General features: G+C 44.5%; 1 protein-coding gene across 1 annotated transcript in view; it reads left to right on the forward strand.

Annotated features, from left to right (window-relative positions):
* Positions 1-3317: 3317 nt before the first annotated feature.
* The window catches only part of hmcn2 (hemicentin 2), a 59385-nt gene continuing 35279 nt past the window's right edge, over positions 3318-27423 (forward strand). Inside the window, exons 1-25 of the mRNA XM_024417427.2 lie at positions 3318-3897; positions 7709-7779; positions 8122-8280; positions 8371-8493; positions 12871-13042; positions 13180-13286; positions 13406-13526; positions 13609-13872; positions 13972-14116; positions 15237-15358; positions 15662-15934; positions 16403-16544; positions 16879-17006; positions 17796-17909; positions 18020-18178; positions 18393-18587; positions 19393-19488; positions 19666-19793; positions 19888-20032; positions 20657-20769; positions 21338-21497; positions 21628-21787; positions 23625-23752; positions 23890-24141; positions 26940-27023. Of these exons, the coding sequence (XP_024273195.1) occupies positions 3624-3897; positions 7709-7779; positions 8122-8280; positions 8371-8493; positions 12871-13042; positions 13180-13286; positions 13406-13526; positions 13609-13872; positions 13972-14116; positions 15237-15358; positions 15662-15934; positions 16403-16544; positions 16879-17006; positions 17796-17909; positions 18020-18178; positions 18393-18587; positions 19393-19488; positions 19666-19793; positions 19888-20032; positions 20657-20769; positions 21338-21497; positions 21628-21787; positions 23625-23752; positions 23890-24141; positions 26940-27023 (3835 nt within the window). The 5' untranslated portion in view covers positions 3318-3623. The remainder of the gene's footprint in view (positions 3898-7708; positions 7780-8121; positions 8281-8370; positions 8494-12870; positions 13043-13179; positions 13287-13405; positions 13527-13608; positions 13873-13971; positions 14117-15236; positions 15359-15661; positions 15935-16402; positions 16545-16878; positions 17007-17795; positions 17910-18019; positions 18179-18392; positions 18588-19392; positions 19489-19665; positions 19794-19887; positions 20033-20656; positions 20770-21337; positions 21498-21627; positions 21788-23624; positions 23753-23889; positions 24142-26939; positions 27024-27423) is intronic.

The raw sequence follows: 27423 nt of genomic DNA on the forward strand, positions 1-27423 counted from the left end.
AATGCTACCTTATATAATGTTACTTACCCTACATTATTCATCTCATATGCATACGTATATACTGTACTCTATATCATCGACTGCATCCTTATGTAATACATGTATCACTAGCCACTTTAACTATGACACTTTGTTTACATACTCATCTCATATGTATATACTGTACTCTATCATCTACTGTATCTTGCCTATGCTGTTCTGTACCATCACTCATTCATATATCCTTATGTACATATTCTTTATCCCCTTACACTGTGTATAAGACAGTAGTTTTGGAATTGTTAGTTAGATTACTTGTTGGTTATTACTGCATTGTCGGAACTAGAAGCACAAGCATTTCGCTACACTCGCATTAACATCTGCTAACCATGTGCATGTGACAAATAAAATTTGATTTGATTTGATTTTAAATTACCCTGTTATCATTCATTAGGGATTTATCCATCAAAGCCTGGTGGTCTCACTTGGTGAAACAAAGACTAACTTGTTCATTAAACAGAGCTTTATGACAGTTCATAGATATGAGTAATGAGTGCTTTCCATTTCAAACCCATACTCTAGTCTAACACCATAGGCTCACAGTGTAAGCTTTTATGCCCTAACTTTAAGTATTCCTACAGCAGACTGCATCACTTCAAATAGTCCATTAAGAAGTAGTGATGTTCTTGATGTGCCATCACTGTGTGGGTGAAAGTCATAGTGATTGGGTTTATAGTGGTTGGGTACAGGCTAGGCAGGTTCTCAGCAAGTTAAACACTGTCTGTTCATTCTTATCCATCTGGTTGAGTGCAGGAGATCTTAGAGCCATTGGAATTGGAGTTACTACGTGGTGCAAAAGGAGGACGAAAGTGTGCCATGCTCATACAGTGCATTCGGAAAGTATTAGGACCTCTTCATGTTTTCCAAATGTTGTTACATTACAGCCTTATTCTAAACTGTATTCAATAAAAACAATTCTTACACACAACACCCCATAATGACAAAGCGAAAACAGGTTTTCAGAAACGTTTGCAAATGTATAAAAAATAAAAAACAGATAGATACCTTTTATTGACATAAGTATTCAGACCTTTTTCTATGAGACTCACAATTAAGCTGAGGTGCATTCTGTTTCCATTGATCATCCTTAAGGTGTTTCTACAACTTGATTGGAGTCCACCTGTGGTAAATTCAATTGATTGGACATGATTTGGAAAGGCAAACACCTGTCTATATAAGGTCCCACAGATGACAGTGCATGTCAGCAAAAACCAAGCCATGAGGTAGAAGGAATTGTCTGTAAAGCTCCAAGACAGGATTGTGTCAAGGCACAGATCTGGGGAAGGTCCCCATTGAAGGTCCCCAAGAACACAGTGGCCTCTATCATTCTTAAATGGAAGAAGTTTCGAACCACCAAGATTCTTCCTAGAGCTGTCCACCCGGCCAAACTGAGCAATCGGGGAAGAAGGGCCTTGGTCAGGGAGGTGACCAAGAAACCGATGGTCACTCTGACAGAGCACCAGAGTTCCTCTGTGGAGATGGAAGAACCTTCCAGAAGGACAACCATCTCTGCAGTACACCAATCAGGGCTTTATGGTAGAGTGGAAGCCACTCCTCAGTAAAAGGCACATGATAGCCAGCTTGGAGATTGCCAAAAGGCACCTAAAGAACTCTCAGACCATGAGAAACAAGATAATCTAGGCTGCTGAAACCAAGAATGAACTCTGACCTGAATTCCAAGTTTCACGTTTGGAGGAAACCTGGCACCATCCCTACAATGAAGCATGGTGGTGGTAGCATCATGCTAGGGGATGTTTTTCAGCGGCAGGGACTGGGTGACTAGTCAGGATCGAGGGAAATATGAATGGAGCAATGTACAGAGAGATCCTTGATGAAAACCTGCTCCAGATCGCTCAGAATCGCAGACTGGGTCGAAAGTTCACCTTTCAACAGGACATTGACCCTAAGCACACAGCCAAGACAACGCAGGAGTGGCATCGGGAAAAGTCTCTGATTGTCCTTGAGTGGCCCAGCCAGAGCCCGGACTTGAACCCGATCAAACATCTCTGGAGAGACCTGAAAATAGCTGAGCAGTGGCGCTCCCCATCCAACCTGTCAGAGCTTGAGAGGATCTGCAAAGAAGAATGGGAGAAACTCCCCAAATACAGGTGTACCCATGAAGACTCAAGGCTGTAATCGCTGCCGAAGGTGCTTCAACAAAGTACTGAGTAAAGGGTCAGAATACTTATGTAAATGTGATATTTCCATTTTTTATTTGTAATCCATTTGCAAAAATGTCTAAAAAACGTTTTTTTGCTTTGTCATGATGGGTTACTGTGTGTAGATTGATGAGGAGGGAAAAGACATTTTAGAATAAGGCTGTAACATAACAAAATGTGGAAAAAGTCAAGGGGTCTGAATACTTTCCGAATTAACTGTTTGTCTGAATGATGACCTGGTTGGTTCAGAAAGAGAAAATGTCTATCATTGTAGCAAACAGCTTTAAGTTCTTGTTTTGCAGCAGCATCCTATAAAAGGTATTGTTTCTCTTTAATATGCTTTTTTTGTGTAAGAAGAAATGTGGAATAGGAGACTGAAATGATAATTCCTTTAGTCACAGAAGTGTGACTCTAAATCTCTGTCGATTTCCTGTTATTTCCTGTCAGATACCAATGGTTATTTTTTGGGTCTCTGAATTGTCCACAATCTAGACATCCCCTTTCCTTCCTCATGTAGGTTGCCTTATCTCCTCGCCAAATGTACGGATATGCTACCTCGATCTCACGGTTTGCATGGCGTGACCGTTACATATTTATTTGGGCTCAAATAAATCTAATGAAAAAAATACAGACAATAGATCACTGAGAGCGAATGCGTGATGCAATCGAAGTATCCGCTCTTATCAGAATGTGTAATCTGAAGAGAAAGAGACGTTTGGCTTTCTAAACCTTTCCTCTGAAAACACATCTGGTACAGTATTTCTCTGTATCTTGTCAGGCCACTGATTCCATTCATGCACCAGAGGGATAGTATACTGTTATGACAGGCTACTACCAGAGAGTATCATGTACAAAATTAGATGCCAGCTGAATATAAACGCTGCTATTTATAAAACCCAAGCCATTTGGACAATGCTCTTCAGTCATGACCACAAATATTATCCACTGTAAAAGTTGTGCACAATTTCTTTGCACCAGACTAGGTTGGCCGGATCCAACGCTGCTAGATAAAGTGTACCCAGCCTGGAGAATGTGGGATATGGGGTTGGGGCTGGAAGTCATAGCCGGGTCAAGTTACACACACAAAAAAAATCTGCTTGTTCCTACTCAGGACCCGTTTAACACCCATCTCCGCCCCCGTTCTGAGCGCTCAGCGTTCCATTTCTCCAGGGGAGAAGCTCGTTCCAGTCCCTCCAAACGTTTGTACATGGATGTAACTCGGAGGAAATAACGTGCTACATCATCTACTCTAGATCGGTGTGCATTTCAATTGAGGCAACATTTCCAAAGATTTTTGGATTTGAGTTGTTTTTGGCAATAATTGTATTTCTATAGGACTAGGTGATTTTTTTATTCGCCAAAAGTTTTGTGTTTTAACTGGTTTGTTACATTTCTGAAAACAAAAACAGATGCAGTGAATTGATAATGACCGGTATTATGTTGAAGTGCCTTGTCTTGGCGCTCTTTATTTGCGGGTCCAAAGTACTGGCTGACCTGCGAGTTGAGGGGGTCCAGGAGGACTTTGATTCCATGGACAGTGACAGCGCTTCAACCCTGGCCTTTGTGTTCGATGTTACCGGCTCAATGTACGACGACCTCAAACAGGTGATAGAGGGCGCTTCTCGGATCCTGGAAAAGACCCTCAACCGGAGGACCAGACCCATCAAAAACTTTGTCCTCGTCCCGTTTCATGATCCAGGTAAAAAGAAAAAAGATGAAAAGTTGCAGAACTCTAATTATTTCTTACAAGAGTAAGAGATTTAGCATTTTTCTAAATGACAATAGGCCTACATTATTTACATTAAACAATTGACATGAACAATTGATTTCAGTCTCCTGCATTTCACTCATGACTTATCTTAATATTTACTAGCCAAATCAACTGTAGCCTATACAGTATAACCTTATCTGATTTATATTATGGAAATTATTATCCATTGGCTAATCTGAGGTTTTTAACTGGAAGCAAACTACAAATTACAGATGTTTATAGCTCTGTTTCAAGATAAACAAATTCGAAAAATAAGACACTATTTGGGTCTTTCCACGAAATGAGTACCTTTTGCATCCCTTTGATATTTAAATTAGAAGTTGTGCACCAATGTTGAATAACATTTTAAAAGCCTGTTGTAATCAATGAAGTGCCCTTTAATATATACCACATGGAGAATTCAATACATCAGATTTGTATATGAATAAAGACTTGCCAATGTGCCATAATTCCAGGAAGATTTTAATGAACTTAACCAAGTTTTCGCCATCATTGTCCTAGTTATTTTGTTGCTTTGACAAAGTCATTTCTGGAGATGAGTACTTATTTCATGTGAGTAGTGATACATTTGAACAAAAAACAACCTGTCCCTCATTTTAAGGTCAACCCTGTTATGTGAACTGAACTTTTGTTTTAATATGTTGAAATTATTCCTTTTAAAATATATTTTTCAAAAGAAACATTGAACATCTATCTAATAGTCAAATCATAATATAAAAGCAAGCGAGCTGGCTGGCTCTACTGTTTTTGCCCATTTTCTGGTGTTTTGTGGTGCAAAACCGAGTGAGTCTAGCATACTGTAACACTTCAACCCTGTTACCCATAGATAGACAACCTAGAAGTATTTTAACCATTTTTTTTGTTTGTTGTGAAGCTTGCATTCAATTGCCCCTCTCTGTTGCACCCAACAAGCTTCCATTTCCCCTGTCACAAGGGGATTTATGGCTGATTAAAGATAAAATCGTCAACCCCATTATGGTCAACCCTGTCACTTTATTTGGCACTTTATAAACCTCTTGAGAGGGTAAAGCAGGTGTTGTATTAAGTTGAACATGTGCTCCTTATGACAGAATGTTAAAATTAGGTGATATCAACAACAACAGAAAATCTTTAAGTTGCACATCTCAAAAGGCCCGACTTGGTGGAACAACCCAGCTACATTTGAGGCTACAGTTAGTGTGGTTAACATGACTCACACAGAGGAACAGGATAACTGGGCTAAAGGGGGTGGCAACAGGTAAGCTTCTTCGCCAAGCGTCCCTCTTCCAATCTCCCTCTATGGGAAAGCTGGAGTTTGAAAATAGAGAGTGCCCTATTGGGGGAGGGTGTTTGAGCCCTGATGAGAAGCATATGCTGCCTGCTTGTGTGTAATTACCCCAATCACCCCCCATCCACCCCTCCGGAAAGCCTACCAGCCCCAGTAACCAAGCCTGGGTCTAAGAGCTGGAAGTTGGGAGGGGGATGTTGTGCTCGGCTAGCTACACTAACGCCACACATTCTGTCTTTGGGGACCTTGTAAAACTCCTGAGATTGCAAAGAAACTGGGTGATTGGCAAAGAGGCGTGACAGTATCCATGTTTTATGGGCTTTTATGAGTGAAGTGGGGACAAAGATTTTAAAAGCCTGACAAGAAAAAGACGGTGGGAGAGCGAGAGAGAGCGATCAAGAAATAATCACCAAGCAGACTGACAGTCTGACATGTCCACAAATTATCAATGTCTATTGTAATAGTTATATTTAGTAAGCAAGGCTTGCAATTTGATGGCAAAGCTTGAAGCACACCCGCCACATGTACACACACAAACACACACACAAAAACACACATACGTTGGCCCCACCCCAACCTACCGGGCCCATCCCTCACACTTGAGTGAAATACTGTTCTATATGCTAACCTATTCTCTATCACAAACAATATATTCTCTGTTTGTCGGTTAATGTTTACTGCTACATCAATCATCCCTTGAAGGAGTCCAAATAAGTGTCAGATCTTAGCAGGCTGTTATTTGTCATGCTGGGATACACTGCAGTATGAGAGGGGACCAGGTCACTCTCTGTTAAAGGACCAATGCAGGAATTTGTTATCCCAATATCAAATCATTACTGTGATTGTTTTCAATTCAAATGGTTTAAAAAAAGTATTATTTCAACCTCATGTTTTTGACTTTCATTTATCCCTTGTTTTTCCAGGTAAGTTGATTGAGAACATGTGCTCTTCTACAGCAACCACCTGAGGAATAGTTACAGAGGAGAGGAATGGGCCAATTGAAAGCTTGGGATGATTAGGTGGCCATGATGGTTTGAGGGCCAGATTGTGAATTTCAAAACCAACAGGTGTAGACCTTACAGTGAAATGCTTACTTACAAGCCCTTAATCAACAATGCAGTTTTAAGAAAAATAAGTGTTAAGTAAAAAATAGTAAAACATTTCAAATAAAAGTAACAAATAATTAAAGAGCAGCAGTAAAATAACAATAGCGAGGCTATATACAGGGGGTACCGGTACAGAGTCAATGTGCGGGGCACCGGTTAGTCGAGGTAATATGTACATGTAGGTAGAGTTAAAGTGACTATGCATAGATAATAAACAGAGAGTAGCAGCAGCTAAAAGAGGGGGGCAATGCAAATTGTCTGGGTAGCCATTTGATTAGCTGTTCAGGAGTCTTATGGCTTGGGGGTAGAAGCTGTTAAGAAGTATTTTGGACCTAGACTTGGCACTCCGGTACTGCTTGCCGTGCGGCAGCTGAGAGAACAGTCTATGACTGGCGTGGCTGGAGTCTTTGACAATGTTTAGGGCCTTCCTCTGACACCGCCTGGTGTAGAGGTCCTGGATGGCAGGAAGCCTGGCCCCAGTGATGTATAGGGCTGTACGCACGACCCTCTGTAGTGCCTTGCGGTCACAGGCCGAGCAGTTGCCATACCAGGCAGTGATGCAACCAGTCAGGATGCTCTTGATGGTGCAGCTGTAGAACTTTTTGAGGATCTGAGGACCCATGACAAATCTTTTCAATCATCTTAGGGGGAATAGGCTTTGTCATGCCCCCTTCACGACTGTCTTGGTGTGTTTGGACCATGATAGTTTGTTGTTGATGTGGACACCAAGGAACTTGAATCTCTCAACCTTCTCACTACAGCCCCATGATAATGGGGGCATGCTCAGTCCTCCTTTTGCTGTAGTCCACAATCATTTAGCCAGGACACCGGGGTTAACACCCTACACAGGGCAATGTCTCCAATCACTTCCCTGGGGCTTTGGAATCTTTTTAAAAAATTGACAAGAGGAAATAGTGCCTCCTACTGGCCCTCCAACACTCCAACACTGGTCTCCCATCCAGGACCAACCCTGCTTAGCTTCAGTGGCAAGCCAGCAGTGGGATGCAGGGTGGTTTGCTGTTTGACTGCACTGGCGCTTTAACTTCAGTACTAAACACAACTAATGATTACTCAGTCATCATGGGCTTTTTGACCCAGAGATGGCACAATACCCCCACAGACATGCTATATTATTATATAATCTAGCATTTATGTGATACTTAATTGTCCACCACTAATGAATTAGGGTATTGCAAGCAATATTTTTGAGGGAGCAGCATGGACTACCATTTAACCATGGACTATCATCCAGAACCCTATAATTATCATTTTATCTTTAATTTTCGTCTTTTATTGATTGTCCTTTGATTATCCAGCCATTCGTCATGTATAATGTTAATAGTGTCCACATGATGTGTTCTTCTAGACATTGGTCCTGTGTCCATCACCACTGACCCAAAGAAGTTCCAGCAGGATCTGCAGGAGCTGTTTGTCCAGGTGTGTACCAGAACCAAATCCTGTTACAACGTTAGAGCTATACCACCTCTGCCAGAACATCTGACAGACTCCATAGGATAGGCTGTACATGCTTGATATCAATCTGTAGACCAGGAAAGAGGTAGGCTATGCAGGATCTGTACAATAGAAATGCAGACTACTTAGAATATAAAGCCCATAGACTCTATAGTCAATACAGTATACTATCGTTTTCTAACCGCAATAAGATTATGGTTAGGCTACACAGCATAGCACAGGTCTATGCATAGTGATGTATTGCTTGTTTCTACTGAGGCCCTCAGTGATGGCGTTGGATCAATGGTCTGTGTGTTGTCTTCTCAGGGAGGTGGAGACTGTCCAGAGATGAGTGTAGGAGCCATAAAGAAGGCCCTGGAGGTGTCTCTACCAGGCTCCTTTATCTACGTGTTCACTGACGCCAGGGCCAAGGACTACCACCTCAAAAGGGACGTGCTGCAACTGGTGCAGCTCCGACAGTCACAGGTAATGATTGATTGCAATGTATGATTAGAATAATCTCAGTATAAGTTCAGTAATAATAACCTTCCACTGCTGTCCTCTGTGTGCACCCAGGTTGTGTTTGTCTTGACTGGGGACTGCGGAGACCGCTCTCAGCCTGGGTACAGAGCCTATGAGGAGATCGCTGCCACCAGCTCTGGACAGATCTTTCATCTGAACAAGCAGCAAGTCAATGAGGTGAGAGTCATCAAACAAATTGATATTATTTTCAAGCATACTGACGAGGGTGTGCTGAGTCAATGGTCAACGATAGTGTGATTTTTCTGTAAGAAGCAAAGGTTTATTGTCTCTTCAGGACATGGGTTAAATAAAATGCAGGTGGGTTCAAGTGAACAAATGGTTTACGGAGAATATCTGATATGTGAAAGCAGTTGAAAGACTAGCGATATGAATCCCATATCACCCGAACATGTAATCATTGTATAGTTCATAGACACACATCAAATATTTTCAAAGTTAATATTAAACTCACCAGGAACTACATAGTAGGGGTGTGTGATTCCTTTATCTTATCATGTAACTGAACCCCAAATCATGGAAGCCAAATTCAGCGAGGCTCAATAACTCCCAATCAAACATAAAAGAAGCCGGTTTCCTTTGGGAGAGACACTGGTATCCTGAATATCATCACATGAGATGGCTGGGCTGAGGAGAGGGCAGCTCTACACTGGAGCCAAGTATGACTGTTCACTGGGGGAGGTGGCCCACTGAACCCCTGAACCCAGTTCTCAATGTGTGTTTTTATGTGTGTCTGCTTTCTTTCAAGTCATGCCGGTTTTTATGTATACAAGTATGTATGGTGCATGTGTGTATGTGTGTGGGATTTGGTTCTATGAACACTTCCTAGCCTCCACAGTTCATTGAGGAGTGTCTGAATGGCATGTCCACATTGCAGGACAGTGCTGTGCTGCGTTATGATGGTTAATAGTGAGGAGCTATCTTGTCCCCCCCAATAGAAACCAGTCCTCTCAACCTGGGCACGAGTGTAGATAGTGGCAGGAGTGCCTTTATGTTTTAATGTGACCCATTATTAAAATGTCATGCTATTCTCTCTACTCATTTAGTATGGAGCCACATGGAGAACTACTACCGTATTTCAGTTGCATTTACAACCAGTGGGATTGTAACTCCTAGGTGGCATGTTATTACTAAATTAATGTAAATCCTTTAATCCTTAGAAACCGCACGAATACCTCACGTCTAACTAACATCTTCCCCCTTAATATGAGTTTAATAAACTGTTGCCAAATCAAATATACATAGTGTTTTGTGGTCTCGGGGGGAGAGGTGGAGAGAAAACAGACTGCTTATTTTACTGTCTAATCCCAGGATATGATCTGTCTTGGCTTCCCTTTCCAACACAGCTGCCCATTGGAGCTGGCTCCAAGTCCACACACAACAGCTCATTGTGAAACCTTGTGTGTGACACTCCTTCAACTCTTAAGACTTAGCTTGTTGTTATCACTGGAGCAAATAGCCAAACAATCCCGAGCTCGGGTAGAACAAGAAAACTCTAACACTAATGGTCCTAATGATCACAGAGGCTCTCCTCAGTTCTCAGTGTGTGAAGGATGTAAAGAGGACTGAGAACCTGGCCAAGAGAAATTGTTCTGGGCTCTGGGAGGTTTCATCCATGCACGAATCCATGCATATTGTGGATGTCTGTTCTGTTGCCTCAGCTTAGACTCAATAAGGGTGAGAAAGAGACAGGACAGGCCATAAGCTAATGATTTATTGCCCTCCCATCTATAATATACTGTAGACTGTTTATGATCACCATGGAAGTATCCTGGCCAATGCATGTTTGTGTCTCTGTGTTTCAAATCCACACCTGTGGAGACTGCTGAGGGGAGGACGGCTCATAATAATGGCTGGAACGGAGCTAATGGAATGGCATCAAACACATGGCTCCCATGTGTTTGATGCATTTCATACCATTCCACCTATTCCACTCCCGCCACTACCATGAGCTCATCCTCCCCAATTAAGGTGCCACCACATGCATTCCTCTCTGAAATAGCTGGACTTCCTTCCATAAAATAACCACTGGTAACATTGGCCAAATGATTTCAGGTGGGCCCAGTAGTGAGTTAAAGCGACAGGAGTGTTTGTGAAAATATAAATGAAATCCAGTTAACCTGTATCCTCTGTCGTGTTTCTGAGGTTAGTGAACAAAGCCATTCTCTGTGGTCTAGGCCAGAGACAGGAAGACAGATGTGGTAGACTCTTGTCTGTTGTCTGGGGGAAAGGCAAGGCAGGTGTTTTGACATTCCCGTCCAATAGGAGAACGGAGATCCATCTGGGACTGATCTGGCCTAATAGCCTGGTTCCTGGCACCCCGTCTCTTCTCTCACCGCGATGGTGGTGGCGTCTTAACCTCAGAGCAGGAGCTTGGTGACCCCTGTCTGCAAGGAGGGCTGTAGTCTGTAGGTTCCCCAACCACGATGAGAGAAACCATCAGGCAGGCGGTCTACTGGAGGGGTTCAAAGGGGCATGAGGAAGAGGAATCCCTGTAGACAACCACCAAGCTGGAGGAAGTAAAGAACAGTGCATGCTTCTTCCTGACATACCGGCATGTGCCTGTTCAGTTGAGACACAGCGGATGAGGTTTCAAAGACCCGTAGATTCTCTGGATTCCCCATGGCTCAGGCAGGGAGCGGCTGTAGCAGCACCATCAGAACACAGCATGTTCCTTGAGACACACCTTGGTCAGACCATGTCCCTTTGTCTAAGGCTGTGGGGAGATGAATGTCTCGGAGTCTCCATGTCCCTTTGTCTAAGGCTGTGGGGAGATCAATGTCTCGATGTCTCCATGTCCCTTTGTCTAAGGCTGTGGGGAGATGAATGTCTCGGTGTCTCCATGTCCCTTTGTCTAAGGCTGTGGGGAGATGAATGTCTCGGAGTCTCCATGTCCCTTTGTCTAAGGCTGTGGGGAGATGAATGTCTCAGTGTCTCCATGTCCCTTTGTCTAAGGCTGTGGGGAGATGAATGTCTCGGTGTCTCCATGTCCCTTTGTCCAAGGCTGTGGGGAGATGAATGTCTCAGTGTCTCCATGTCCCTTTGTCTAAGGCTGTGGGGAGATGAATGTCTCGGTGTCTCCATGTCCCTTTGTCTAAGGCTGTGGGGAGATGAATGTCTGCTCTGTGTCCTCCCTGGGTGCTGGAGATGAAATAGACACCGGTTTGTGGAAGATGTAGCTCACTCTACAGCAGTTTCCTGCTCCACTGGGGACGGCTGCACATGTGGCAGACCTTACAGCTGTTTCCAGTTGTAAACTCTGAGAGGAACCAGCTGCTGAGAGGAGCCAGTGGGCCGGTACACAGAGAGGGGAGGCCTGCTAATTAAATTATCAAAGGCTTTGCTCACTCCAATCTTCATTATTCCTAAATATATGAAGATGTGTTGAATAAGCCCCTTTTTTCAGAGGGGCCATTTTCAGTTTGTTTTATTATAGACACAATGCAACCATAATGTCTGCCCTCACGATTATGGGGTCAAATCAAATACAAGACCACAGTTGCTTGTAAAGCACTTGAAAGATGGAAAAAAGGATGGTCCAGCCAGTGAAATGAATAAGACACAGTTACACAGCGGGTTATGCTCTTCTTTTCCTGTAAAGGAGAAAGGACACAGGTTGTTTTTCTTCTGATTCATAACCACCAGCATGATTTCACCTACAGGGTTGAAAACTCAAAGATAAGAATTCTACCAGTCAAATATTCTACTGTAATAGTCATGGGGGAAAAGTATACTCAGTGATGTTTACTACTGGAATTGAATGTAATCAAGCCACCCAGGGTTATTTCAGTCTCAGCAGAAGCCAGGCATTGGGTCATCTTTCCTCTGAGAACAAGATAATGAGCCTCATTTCAGTGAAGCCGCCACAATCCCATCAACTCCAGACAAGACCAGTCCTCTCAGGCCACATCTGCTATTTAAAGCCCACCCAATTCTTCAGATAATACAGAGTAAAACAGTTGATCCATTGATAGTCTTCATTTATCCTGCACAGTTGGACCTGTTTATAATCTGGAATAGATCTCTCCTAGGCTCTTGTAAAGCCAGGACAGGAGAACCAATCCCATGATTCATTAAAGGTGGTTTGCAGAAGGACAGTGTGCTGCCTTCCACTGTGAGATAAACTCCTCTGGGGAATTCATGCTTAAGAGTGCAGAAAACTGTATGTTATCTTTTTGACAGTTGAGCTGTTTCACTTTCCTTTTGTTTATGGAAGATCCCTTTGAGACATACTTTGGCGATGGAAGAATGGTCCTCATCCGCTGTGTCTCAGCTGAAGAATTATTAAAGACAAAGACCAGCTTGCAGTGTTGAAGCAGACAGTTTCAGAATCAGAGATGGGTCATGAGGTCACATGCACATCCTTCCTGTCCTTTCACTCTGATTTGGTTTCCAGTAGAGGTCTTTGCCAGAATGTCTATATAGTCTAGTCTAGTGTGACAGGTTCCAGACCACCCCTGTCTAGTTTGTCCTCTAGCTGTGTGGGGTGTGAGGTGTACTGCTGACTTGCTGAGATGATGTCTTCTTTCCTGTCAGGTCTTGAAGTGGGTGGAAGAGACAGTACAGGGCCTGAAGGTCCACCTGCTCTCCTCCAACCATGACAGTGCTCAGGAGAACCAGTGGGAGGTGCCCTTTGACCCCAGCCTGAAGGAGTTCACTGTGTCACTTAGTGGGCCAGCCCCTCAGATCGAGCTCAGGGATCCCCTTGGTACATTATGCTTTCATTATGTATTCTCACTGAAAAGATTGTCACTACTTGAGAATAATACTATATATCCATTTAGCTGAACATCAAATGCTATTTCACATTTTGAAATTACATTGTTATGTGTTTCAATTGCTTAGGTCGCATTGTTGGAGTGGAGCAGGGCCTCACAGAGCTACTGAATATCCCAAACTCAGCCCGTGTTGTCAACCTGAAGTTCCCCCGACCTGGATCCTGGACTCTGAAGGTACTGTACCGTAGCACCTCCTGACATGGTTGTGATCATCCTGCATTGAGAATGAGATAACTGATTTAGCCACCTCTGATGTACAAAACAACAACTGAATGACCCCTTTCTATGACCAGGTGGGCTGTGGTGGCCGCCACACTCTGAGAGTTACAGGGGTCAGCAATCTGGACTTCCGGGCTGGGTTCTCCAGTATACCAGTGTCTGAGTTCAACTATACCAGGGAGAGACCCATCAAAGGTAATGTGTACATGTAATTTTACATCTTTGTATGTATATGTGATTGCATTGAATAACATTTGGCTTTCCTCCCCTTTCATAGGAGTTCCAGCCCATGTGTTACTGAAGTGTACAGGACTGAAGCCACCAGGTCAGCTGAGTCATATGGAGTTAGTGTCAGGTTCAGGACGCTCCCTACGCACCCTCCCTGTGCCTCTGCCGTCTGACAGGGGCAGCCGAGGACTCTGGAGTGTCCCAGAATTTCGCACCCCTTCCCAAAGTTTCTTCCTCAAGGTGACAGGGAAGGATGAGGAAGGTTACCGCTTCCAGAGGTTGTCCAGTGTCTCCTACACAAACATCATCCCAGGTAAGAGACCCTTCTCCTCAGTCTCCACCCTACTGTCTCACAGACAGCCCTAGTCCGGTGTGTGACCTCTTCCCTCCTCTCCTTTTTGTCTTGAAACAGATCCCCCAGCGGTGAGCATGCCCCTTGTGGTGAACAGCTTTTATATGCAGCCTGCTATGATTGGCTGTTCGGTAGAGAGCGATGTTCCCTATAGGCTGAGGTTCACCCGGAGTGGAGTGTCTCTTGGAGAGGATAAGTTGTTCCAGTGAGTTTCTGTCTCTTCTGTTCGTTGAACACACTAAGACACTAGACTTGGCAGCTTCACTAAATAGTACCCGCAAAACACCAGTCTCAACGTCAACAGTGAAGAGGCGACTCCCGGATGCTGGCCTTCTAGGCAGAGTTGCAAAGAAAAAGCCTTATCTCAGACTGGCCAATAAAAATAAAAGATTAAGATGGCCAAAAGAACACAGACACTGGACAGAGGATCTCTGCCTAGAAGGCCAGCATCCCTGAGTCGCCTCTTCACTGTTGACGTTGAGACTGGTGTTTTGCAGGTACTATTTAATGAAGCTGCCAGTTGAGGACTTGTGAGGCGTCTGTTTCTCAAACTAGACACTCTAATGTACTTGTCCTCTTGCTCAGTTGTGCAACCGGGCCTCCCACTCCTCTTTCTATTCTGGTTAGGGCCAGTTTGTGCTGTTCTGTGAAGGCAGTAGTACACAGCGCTGTACGAGATCTTCAGTTTCTTGGCAATTTCTCGCATGGAATAGCCTTCACTTCTCAGAACAAGAATAGACTGACGAGTTTCAGAAGAAAGGTCTTTGTTTCAGGCCATTTTGAGCCTGTAATCGAACCTACAAATACTGATGCTCCAGATACTCAACTAGTCTAAAGAAGGCCAGTTTTATTGCTTCTTTAATCGGAAAAACAGTTTCCAGCTGTGCTAACATAATTGCAAAAGGGTTTTCTAATGATAAATTAGCGTTTTAAAATGATTAACTTGGATTACCTAACATAATGTGCCATTGGAACACAGGAGTGATGGTTGCTGATATTGGGCCTGTACACCTATGTAGATATTCCATAAAAAATATGCCGTTTCCATCTACAATAGTCATTTACAACATTAACAATGTCTACAATGTATTTCTGATCAATTTGATGTTATTTTAATGGGCAAAAAATGTGCTTTTCTTTCAAAAACAAGGACATTTCTAAGTGACCCCAAACCTTTGAATGGTAGTGTACATTAAATAATGCCGACCTCTGGCGAGAGGAATTCACTGTGTCTCTGTGCCAGAGAGGCTAATTTGTCAGTGCTGTAAGACAGTATCCTGTTCCCATCATCAATCACCTGCCAGCTAACTGTTCATATGTCTCAGGTTCTCTGGCAAAGCATCATGGGAAATTCCGCATGCCTCAGGTGAGGATGAGGGTCCGTATGAGTGCATCGCTCAGAGCAGCGCGGGACTGGGACGAGCCCTCACACAGCTGACTGTGAGAGGTATGTCAGCAGAACACACACACACACACACACACACACACACACACACACACACACACACACACACACACACACACACACACACACACACACACACACACACACACACACACATCACTTCAAATATATGAATAGCATTTCAAAATACTTATCTTATTTATATATTGCTGATATAAAGTCCACTGATATAAAACATGTCATTCCAAATGTTTACATTGACAGTAAACTATGTCTGTACTGTTTAGTCCCTGCTGATAGTGTGTTGTTTGTCTCACTGTGTTGACTGTGTTTCTCATGAGACAGAGCCTCCTCCGGTGCTGAAGGCCCCAGTGAACGTGAGCTCTACTGTGGGGGCCGTGGCTGTGCTGGCCTGCCAGGTGGAGGGCTCCATGCGTCACAACCTGACCTGGCAGCGGGCAGGACTCAATATCCTGACCCGCTCCGGGAGGGTAAGGGTCTTGCCCAACTCCTTCCTGGAGATCAGTGGGTTGCGGCCCCAGGACGCTGGCCAGTACCAGTGTGTGGCCACCAACGCCCATGGAGACAGCCGAGTCACAGTGTGGCTGCTCGTCCCAGGTACTGTAGCTCACCGCACCCCAACCGCACCGTACTGGTTATCTGCTTAAACACTAAACACACCAGGGCCTCCTCCATACCTCCTCCAGGCCTCTGGCATCTGCTTTTCATTACTGCCTTAGTAGAAAGACTTATTCACTTCTCCAGAAACGCTCCCAGTCAGAACATGTTTCAAATCAGCCCAATTGATGCAAGTTGAAAATTGCAGGTTCTATCATGGGCATGGCATCAGATGCTTGAAAATGCGTTTGAAAACCTCCAAACAAATTTGAAACATGCCTCTGACTGTGATCCGCTGTGATCATGACGTCAGGCTCTCCCTGTTAATCCTGATCTGCCCCCAGACTAGCAGAGGTTCACCACAGTTTAGCCATGATCACCCCTGCCTGTAATAAATTACTTATCATAAAGCCATGACTGGGACTTGAGTCATCAGCCCTTTACTATGGATCCTTTCTATCTCTGTAGAGGCCCCTTCTGTGGTAGTCAGCCCCCAGAGCCAAGCCTTCTCCAGGGGGTCTGAGGTCCACTTAATCTGCACAGTGTCCGGCTCCCCCACTCCACAGCTCTTCTGGAGTCATGGAAACATCTTCCTCACTAATCAGCCAAGGTAATGGAACTCTCAGCCCACTCAACACCTACACCACAGCAGCTGGAGAGACTTGTTTGATTCCTTTTTAAATGCCTACTGTGAATATACAAATGTCACATCTTGTTTGCTTCATTTTATAGTTACATCTAACCACAAAACTATATTATTCCAGATTTTTTGTACATTTACATATGGCTGCCAATAAATACATTTTCAAAAGAGAAATGCCTTAAGCAATCCAAACAGTTCCTAGGACAGCTAGTGATGAATTTCACTGAGACATCTGCATTTGTGATCGTCTAAATCAACAAACATTAATTCCCGTGACTGATGTCTGTCTTACATGATACAGGATGGCTATATCCAAACATGGTGGCCTTACAATCAGAGATGCCCTCCCTGAGGATGCTGGGAACTACACATGCCTTGCAACCAATGAGGCTGGAACTGCTAAACAGACTGTGTCTCTCAATTATGCAGGTAGGTAGAGATGTCGTCACAGCCCTAGTCCTACCGTAGGTCAAGCGAGACAGCTCTATAAAGGCTATGACAGGTTCTCTCTAGACTAGTTCAACTCAAGATTATCTTCCACTGTTTCCCCGGGCATACATTGTCAGAGTAGGGTCACTATTGTATGGTTTATGTGTTAGAAAACTTTGTTGAGTGCTGTTTGAATGAATTTCTCTCTGATCCATGGTGTTTGGGCTATGTTGTCTCGCTGTGAGTAGAGCTCAGATTGACAGTGGCATATTTCCTCCTGTCTTGCTCAGTGGGTTGAAACTTCCCTGTGTGGGCAGGGTTGACAGTCGTCAGGATGTATTTTTAGCCTTGCTGTCAGTGAGTGCTTGACAGAGGGCACAGCACTGATGGACCATGGCAGCTTTTCCCTGGGGTGTGTTTGTATTATAGTCACTTTTGTCTGGGAGTGTCATTTTGAACAACACTGGTCTGTCAAGACACCATCATGCCGGCTCGGGCTGGATGCATCGTCTTATCCGTTCAGCTGTCTCTCTCTCTCTTGACTACTGTAGCATCTGTCTCTGTCATGTCTCCACTGACGTACAAGGCGTGTGAAATGTCAGACAGCGATACTTCTATTTTTACCTCCTGCCTGGGACACTGCCCAGCCAATTTACAAAATTAATTTCACATTACTTTGCTATTCTGATCATGTATAGCATTGTGAACATGTCTGCCGATTTGGTAGATAATTAACATGTTTGGGTCATGTTTATTATTTAAGCTCTATCTTGGTTTCCCTCCCTACAGAGGAACCCAGTATCTGGGTGGCGAAACAGGTTGTGATGGTAGCAGTTGGAGGTGATGCCACTCTGGCATGCCAAGCAACAGGTGTCCCCCCTCCTCTGGTCAAATGGTCCAAAGGTAAATACTGATCACTGAGTGATTCGTTGTGATGTGATACCTGTTAGGTTGATATTTGAATTCATTAATAAGTCACTGTGTCCGTGTGTAATTTTCTTGTTTTTTCTCAGGTGATCTGCAAGTAGGCTCAGTTCCTTTTGCTGAACAGGACGTGCATCGTGGGACGCTGCAGATCCGAGGGGTGCAGGAGAAGGATGCCGGGGAGTACAGCTGTGTGGCCAGAAACCCGGCAGGAACCTCCTCTGCTACCGTTATTCTGGAGGTTGGAGGTGAGGGCCTTACTGAATTAATGCTACTTTCAGATAACCAGTAATAATGGCAAGGCATTTCACCCTTTATATAAATAGTATATAAAAAGGACATATTTAAAAAGGACATATAACTACTCTACTTAAAATACATAAACAGTCTGTATTACACTTTTTTTTACACTATTTGTGTATGGAGAACTTCACGCTGATCTCCCCACTCTTTCTCCCACAGCGGCCCCTCTGTTCTCAGAAACCCCCGTTGACATGATGGCAGATGTGGGGGAGAATGTCACCCTGCCCTGTGTCGCCCATGGTTTCCCATTGCCCAAGGTTACCTGGCGTCGAGATGATGGGAGACCGATTCTCACTAACGTAGACAGCAGCGGAAGCCATGTGCAACTAGAAAAAGGGCATCTCCTGATCCAGAGTGAGTCTTTATGTCCCTTTCCCACTGTTGTTCTTTACAATATTTCACTATCCCACTATTGCATTCCATACCAAAGCAGCAGGCTCCAAAGAGACCAGAACCTCCATTGGCGCCAAGTGTGTGACTGGCACGGCTGACGTTCTTTGGGTTCATAAATATTGAAGAGGTGGAGCCCCTCAGATCAGATTCAGTAAACGTTTTCTTAAGAGAGTGAGCGTAACAGGATACAGCTGGCACTGCTGAATAAATAGAGTGTCTCCCCTTTCTCCTGCAGTGAAGCAAACTCAGGCACTTTGAGGGCCTTAGAGATCTGACAGAGATTTCCATGTTAAATCAGGGTTGAGTCGAGTTGGAACTGTATGATGTGGATATAATATCGTTTGGACCATGACTTTAGCCTTGTCCAGTGAGGGAGGGACGCAGGGGGTGGAGAGAGAGAGAGAGAGGGGGTGGAGAGAGAGAGAGAGAGAGAGAGAGAGAGAGAGAGAGAGAGAGAGATTGATACATCCACAGCATAGATCCTCAATATTTAAAGGCTGGGTTATTTTTTATTGGCGAGGGAGAAACGGTAGTATTTTCATGGAGAAGTGGACTTCCATCACTCGCCCGTCTGTGTCTGCACACTGACCTGATTTGCTTAAACGGCAGCAGATGCTTCTGTCTTTACCTGCCGTTGATTATAGTAAGAGAGTCCAGTGTCCTATTAATTCATGTGTCAGATTCTGCATGTAGGCTGCATGTGCAATCCGTATATATATTTGGTCATGATAACAGTATTCTCCCCCCGCTATACGTTGGTCCACAGGTGTCTGGTTGGATGATGAAGGCGTGTATGTCTGTGAGGCCAAGAACCAGTTTGGAACCATCAGGACTGAGGCCAGAGTCAGTGTCAGTGGACTGGGTATGAGCTCGTGTTTGTGAACAGTCTTACCTTTCTCTGCTGATAGATAACACTATTATCCATTGCTTCCTCTCCCCATAATAGTTTCAGCTTGATCCTACATTATTTTTTCTACTTCTGCTTTGTATCTCTGTCTGTCTGCTCATGTAACGATATCCCCCCTGCTTTGTCCAACAGAGCCCCCTTTTTTGGCACATGGTGCACCAGTCATCACCACTGGGATTGGTCAGTCTCTGAGCATTCCCTGCATGCTATTGGATGGAATACCCCTGCCAGAGAGACACTGGACCCACAATGGAAATGAAGTGAGGATGACCTGTCCCAAATAATCTTACAATCTTACTACCTCTTGCAATGTGTGTTTATCATTGTCTAATTTAATCCATTGCTGTTCCCTAGCTGCGGCTGAGTGGCAGGACATTCCTGAGGAGTGATGGCAGCCTGTACATAGAGAGGGCACTCCCAGAGGATGCTGGGACGTATGTTTGCACTGCGGTGAACATAGCGGGGTCAGTCAACATATCTGTCAGCCTGGAAGTCCATGGTGAGAGGATAAACGATTTACAGTATGGTCAATACAGGGCTATAGCAGATTCTCTAGTGTCATGCAGGTTGACGTTTATTGAGGGGAACTGAGGAACTAGATGTGCTAGCTGCAAGGTCAAAATTGTCTGCATCGTAAAAATGCATGAAAACAATAAGTAGATTTTTGGTCTTAATTTAAGGTTAGGGTTAAGCATTAGGGTTAGCAGTTTGGTTAAGGTTAGGGTTAGGTTTAAAATCAGAATGCATGACTTTGTGGCTGTGCCAGCTAGTGACCACTCTGCAGAGCTGCCTCCAGTACATGAGTCATCCCAATAAATGCCCACCTGCTATAGTCATGGGGTCATTTAATGATCTTAAGAACATGCTGACAATTAGTATGGGAAAACAACCTCTGAGTAACTTGAGCACCCTGCAGTGTTATAGTTAAGACTGCATACATTGATGAACAGTCACTTTGTCCATAGACAATAATGACAGACACACACACAGATTAGGGTTCATCAACAAGTTGTAATGAAGAAATGCCTTGAAGGCTGATGCTGTGAGCTAAATCCAGTGATAATTCTGCCTCCATGGTTGTCCATGCTCAGTAGACAGCTGTACTTGTGACCTACTTTTCCAGTGCCCCCAGAGATCAGCGCTGGTCCATACCACTACATAACCAATGAGGGCATGGCCATCACCCTGTCATGTGAGTCCAGTGGAGTTCCCAAGCCAACTATTGTCTGGTCCAAGGTAGGATTTTATGCTTTCTGCTCGGAAGCTATTTTTTCTCTAATGATGGTTTTGGCTCCATCTCTCGAAACACATATGACAAATGGCCCGTGACAAATCGTGTAATTTAGCACAAGGGAATCTAGAGGGGATTATAATCACAGCCCATCTGTCTTAAAATGAATGGCAACTAACATCATGTTAATAACCTTTAAACTAACGTAACACGTGTTTATATATTATACGGCTGCCTGTGCTAAGGAAAGTTTTTTCATAGCCTTGTTCCATATATTCTCAGATTAGTGCACTAGAGCGAACTAAATGTATATTCTTGTCAGATGAAAGTGAGTCTGCAAAAGCCATATTGTGTTCAAAAAGGAAGTGTGTGTGTGTGTGTGTGTGAGTGAGAGAGAGAGAGAGAGAGAGAGAGAGCATCTATTTAGTTTAATTTGGGAAGGGGGCTCAGCTCTGTAATTATAGCAGGCATCAGAAGTGAAGTTGCGTTTTGAACCTTTGGCCTAGATATGTGTCCCAGTGCAGTTGAGTGTGTATCTGGGCCCGGGCCTCATTCTGCCTGCTCTGCCCCCAGGGAAGGGAGCCCCTGCCCAGGGACATGTCCTCTGCCCAGTCAGACAACGATGGTTACCTCCACATCCTCAACCCCACTGCAGAGGATGCAGGCATATACATCTGCACAGCCACCAGTGCAGTGGGCTACGCCAGCCGTGAGATCCAGCTTAGTGTCAACAGTAAGCGCTGCAAATGTACTTATTGCAAAGGCTGTCCAGTGCCTGCAATGTCTATGGCCTCTCTTCAAAGTGTTTCATTGATAGAGGTACCGGTACTGTGTAAAATATATCATGTTTACTTTTCCCCCAGCCAAGCCTAAGATCGTAGGTGTGAGCAGTCAGGAGAACACAGTTAAGATGGCTGCCGAGGTGGGCTCTGAGGTCATCCTCCCCTGTGAGGTCCAGGGCAGTCCCTCTCCCCTGGTCACATGGAGCAGGAACGGCCAGCCCATCCCTCCAGTCACTGCCTGGTAAGAGGAAGTCCCATCTCCCAGTACTGGTCACATAAGAGTGTAGCAGTGAAAATGGTAAATAGACAATAAAGGGCAAGTTTCTCACCATACCAAGGCGATTACCTTACCCCTGACTTAACTAACCAACTCATTTTACAAGGGATGTTGATTGAAGCCGGCTGCTATCCAAAGCAGCCATTAACGGTTGAGGAATAACAACTTCTCTGAGGAATAACATCTGGTTCCACACATGACTCTCTCATGCCTGGGTCTGTGGTCGCTCGGTACAGACTTCACTGTCTGGTGGTGTCTGTCTGTAGGGCACAAATTAGAGACTTACTGGCCATGACCTGTCCCCGGAGGAACTGAGCAACAGTGTTGAAAGCTATGGTTGTGGTAGAATGAGGATGATTCATGTGGGGCCAGGAAGGAGAGAGGGAGGAGAGGAGGGGTGTGCTGACAGGAAGAAGGGAGGAACACTGATGGAAGAAGAGACAGAAGTAAAGCCTGTTTGACGTTTGGCTCCCCCGTGGATCTCTTGCCATAAAAGAGCATGTTGACTCTCTACCAGCCCTGGCTGTCTGATGAGAATAACACACATCCACCAACAACCCTCTTAGCCCTCAACCACAGGAGAGGACAGATGCATTCTCTCCATCCGGGAGTCTATTTACCCCCATCCCCTGGCCCAGCCGGTGTGAGCAGGGGGAGCTGATTGTTGGAATAACTCAGTCAGTGGGTGTTCTGAGTGTCTGCTGCCGTAGCCCTGTTCTCTTCCACCTCCTCCATCACAAGCCCCAGTGCTGTATACAGGGAGAGTTAGCACAGCTGGAGAGGAGAGGAGCAGTAGTGCTGTATACAGGGAGAGTTAGCACAGCTGGAGAGGAGAGGAGCACTAGTGCTGTATACAGGGAGAGTTAGCACAGCTGGAGAGGAGAGGAGCACTAGTGCTGTATACAGGGAGAGTTAGCACAGCTGGAGAGGAGAGGAGCACTAGTGCTGTATACAGGGAGAGTTAGCACAGCTGGAGAGGAGAGGAGCACTAGTGCTGTATACAGGGAGAGTTAGCACAGCTGGAGAGGAGAGGAGCAGTAGTGCTGTATACATGGAGAGTTAGCACAGCTGGAGAGGAGAGGAGCAGTAGTGCTGTATACAGAGAGAGCTAGCACAGCTGGAGAGGAGAGGAGCACTAGCCCACACTGTGTCAGTTAGGGAGGCTATAGAGCTGCACTCAGACCCCTCTAGCTCAATTTATCCCAGTCAGCCTGTGTACACAGATGAGTGTAAACCACAGTGGGGAGTGATGTGGGGAGATGGTTGGGACTGTGTGTTGGGTCCATGTCTCCAATGTGTGCTCGGCTCCCTGCTCTCTGCTAAGGTGACTTAGACACTGATTGCTGAGCCAGTCATTCTGTTTCAATGATGTATGCTACAGGTTGGGTTTGAAGCAGTAGGGGAGCAGAGTGGTACGGTAACATGTGCAGTGTTGAAGAGGAGTCTTTGTGGTTCTAGATCGTTTTCACTTAAGCAAACTATATTTGAGTTGCTTAGCAGATACACTTATGCCAAATAAATCTCAGAGCACTGTTTACATTTGTGCGTTTCTGCAGCTGGGTAGGTACTAAAGCAAATAGTTATGACATTCTGCTGGGGATTTCAGTTCAGTTGAGAAGTTTAGTTACTATTGTGCAATATGAATGGTATTACAACAGCCAGAACTACACAGGCATGCACGGTCACATGTATACACACATACACACACATATTCACAGAAACACCTACAGGGTTGCACATATTCAGTGTGACTCCTGACAGTGTTATCCCAGCTTGACCTCTGACCTCTTTCCATGTCCAGGTTCACCGTGCTGCCTTCCGGCTCTCTGAAGATCACTGATGTCCGACTGGTTGATAGTAAACTTTACACTTGCTCAGCAAAAAACCCAGCAGGCAACGTGTCGATCAACTACAATTTACACATACAAGGTACCTCCTTATGGATAGTCACTTTGTAGAGCCTGTTTCACTTCACTGTTCAAGATGCTGTCGTGCATCTAAGACCCAAAATGCTAAACAGGCAGATAGATATCATGAGAAACAAACCTTGTTTGTTTGTTTCCCAGCTAAACCCAAGATCCAGGCAGCTCCCTCCCTGCTGAAGGCTCTAATAGGCCAGACAGTGGTTCTGCCATGTGTGGTTCAGGGGGAGCCCAGCCCTGAGATCAGCTGGTTCCACGACGGAAGTCCTGTCTGGGCCAAGGACACTGGAGCCCTCAAGATCCACAGGGCCAGCCTCACTGACCAGGGCATCTACAGCTGTGTGGCCAAGAACACTGCTGGACAGGACACCATGGAGATCAAACTGGAGGTGCTAGGTGGGTCTCTAACTTGAGGGATCTGATTGATCAATGTGATGCAGCTTTTCTCTTTCCTAATACTGTACACCCATGTATCCTTTTGTCAGCTGATAACACCCCTTGCCATCAGCACTGAAAACTAACTGAGCCAAACCATTACATGTTAAAAGAAGTTCACACAGCAAGAACGGTAATATTATAGGTAGAGCAGATACCTCCAGGTTTACATGAGAGTGGTGCTGAGCGATTAACCAACATTTAAACAACTAATTGACTGACTCCGGTTCAACTATTTGAATTCCATTTGTTCATTTTTTCCCCCTCTGTGAGGTCAGTGCACACATTGCAGTTTCTCTAGAGATAAATCAAATAAAGCCGGAACTGTGCGATGTAGTAGGGAGTTGTAGTTTCCAACAGGCCAATATTCTGGATAATTTAGCGCAGAAAATGTGGTAATTAACTACAATCAAATCAAATGTTATTGGTCACCTAAACATATTTAGCAGATGTTACTGCGAGTGTAGCGAAATGCTTGTTCCTAACTCCAACAGTGCAGTAGTATCTAACAATTCACAACAATACACACATCTAAAAGTAAAATAATGGAATTAAGAAATATATAAATATTAGGACGAGCAATGTCGGAGTGACATTGACTAAAATACAGCAGAATAGAATACAGTATATACATAATAGATAAGTAAAGCAAGTATGTAAACATGAAACATGATGTAAACATGATGTAAACATGATTAAAGTGACCATAATCCATTGTGCACCTACTTGTCACCTCTGTTTCTTTTACGGCTGCTACATAAAGGAGACAGTAGAATACACGACCGAGAGAGATAGAGAGCAGTTGCTTGCGAGGTATTTCTACCTGGAAATACATGATCTAAGTGATGGATAATTGGTATGACTTATTTGCTTTGAAGAACTACTAAAATGGTGATTTTGTCAGACAGCATAGGCAGCAGCTCTATAGAGAGATGATTACTTTGAATTAAATAATAAAGTCATCAAATAAAACAAATGTAATATACATCATTGAAATAAAGTAAAGTCATGTAATGTGAACATTTGGTGGTTAATAGGCCTAAGTGGTAAGCGGTCACTATCATCATGGGACTTTTATTCATTGTTTTGTTCTGTGTTGTTACGGTATTCAACCCACGTAATGCATACTGCTTTATGTAAAAAAATAAACATCTAAATGTGAAACCGTGATATTTTTAAAAATAATGGGGCCAAAACCGAATCCACCTCAAAAAACACTAATGAGAGAAAAATGTGTCCCATTTCAAAGACAGAATAGAAGGACAGTAGTCTTTAGAGGTGCTTTCTCTGGAAACCGCACCATAGTCAGAGTGCAAGCAGCCCTATAAACCCCATTCTATTTGACCAGTGCATGGATCAGTCTGTTAATGTTAGGGGGTTGATTGAGGTGCACTTTGACCTTAGACGTCAGCTTTAGCTGAGGGAAGGATTAGAGGAAGCCAGAGCTGCAGGTTAACGAGTGAGTATGGGGTATAGGAGACATGACTCACATTGTCACAGGCCAGAAGCACCTCTTCACCCTACCCCTAGGATTAACCCTCACACTGTCTTACCCTAATGCTCCTCTACCAGAACCTTCAAACAAAAATTAAGCCCATTAAGACCATATCTTATAAAATTCTCAACCTAACTTTTACACTTATGATTAGAGTAGCCCTTGTGGATTTATATAACTCATGATGCTGAATAAACCCTTTACATTATACATACAAAAGTATGTGGGCACCCCTTCAAATTAGTGGATTCGGCTATTTCAGCCACACCCGTTGCTGACAGGTGTATAAAATCTAGCACACAGCCATGCAATCTCCATAGACAAACATCGGCAGTAGAATGGCCTTACTGAAGAACTCAGTGACTTTCCTTTCCAATAAGTCAGTTTGTCACATTTCTGCCCTGCTAGAGCTGCCCAGGTCAACTGTAAGTGCTGTTATTGTGAAGTGGAAATGGCTAGGAGCAACAATGGCTCATCTGCGAATTGGTGCCGCCGAGTGCTGAAGCGCGAGCTCCAAACTGCCTCTGGAAGCAACGTCAGCACAATAACTGTTCTTCTGGGTTTTCATGGACGAGCAGCTGCACACAAGCCTAAGATCACCATGTGCAATGCCAAGCGTTGGCTGGAGTGGTGTAAAGCTCTCCGCTATTGGATTCTGGAGCAGTGGAAATGTGTTTTCTGGAGTGATGAATCATACTTCAGTATCTGGCAGTCCGACAACGAATCTGTGTTTGGAGGATACCAGGAGAACGCTACCTGTCCAAATGCATAGTGACAACTGTCAAATCTGGTGGAGGAGGAATAATGGTCTGGGGCTGTTTCTCATGGTTCGGGCTAAGCCCCTTAGTTTCAGTGAATGCGCTTGTGCACAAAGGTCCAAACAGAAATGGTTTGTTGAGATTGGTGTGGAAGAACTTGACTTGCCTGCACAGAGCCCTGACCTCAACCCCATTTGAACACCTTTGGGATGAATTGGAACGCTGACTGCGAGCCAGTGCTAATTGCCCAACATCAGTGCCCAACCTCACTAATGCTCTTGTGGCTGAATGGAAGCAAGTCCCTGCAGCAATGTTCCAACATCTAGTGGAAAGCCGCCCCAGAAGAGTGGAGGCTGTCATAGCAGCAAAGGCGGGACCAACGCCAAATTAATGCCCATGATTTTGGAATGAGATGTTTGACGAGCAGGTGTCCACATACTTTTGGTCATACAGTGTAGCTTATTCCCTGTGTTGTCATAATGCTCTGTCCTTTATCGGTTCCACAGAGGCCCCGTCCTTCGCAGAGGCTGGAGATGCCATCATGGAGAAAGTGTCTAACAGCAAGGTCACCATTCCATGCCCTGCTGAAGGTAGGATAAGATTTATGATGTACAGTATGTCCGTTTTACGGGAAACAGATACACGCTAGAAGGAAACATAGAGTGCAAGTCTGGTGTCAGACAAAACACACAATTTACACAGCCTGACCAAAGTGAACAGATCTAGTGAATCTTTTTCCAGGTATGTTTGGATGAAACCGTTTTGGCTCCATATGAAATGTAGGACAAAGGTGTGGACTTATCTAGCTACTGTACCTTCAAAGCATTGCTCTGCTATCTCCAGGGGCTTTCATTAGTCTGTGGAAACAATTGTGTGTTTCAATACCCCTGCTATCCTAATGGTGTGCTTTCATTAATTTGTATACTGTTTCTTTCTCTATTTTAGCATCTTGGCAAAGGGGGAGGTAGCACTCAGCATGGCTGAGAAAGG

Source organism: Oncorhynchus tshawytscha, linkage group LG04 (assembly GCF_018296145.1).
Source record: "Oncorhynchus tshawytscha isolate Ot180627B linkage group LG04, Otsh_v2.0, whole genome shotgun sequence".
NCBI lineage: Eukaryota > Metazoa > Chordata > Actinopteri > Salmoniformes > Salmonidae > Oncorhynchus > Oncorhynchus tshawytscha.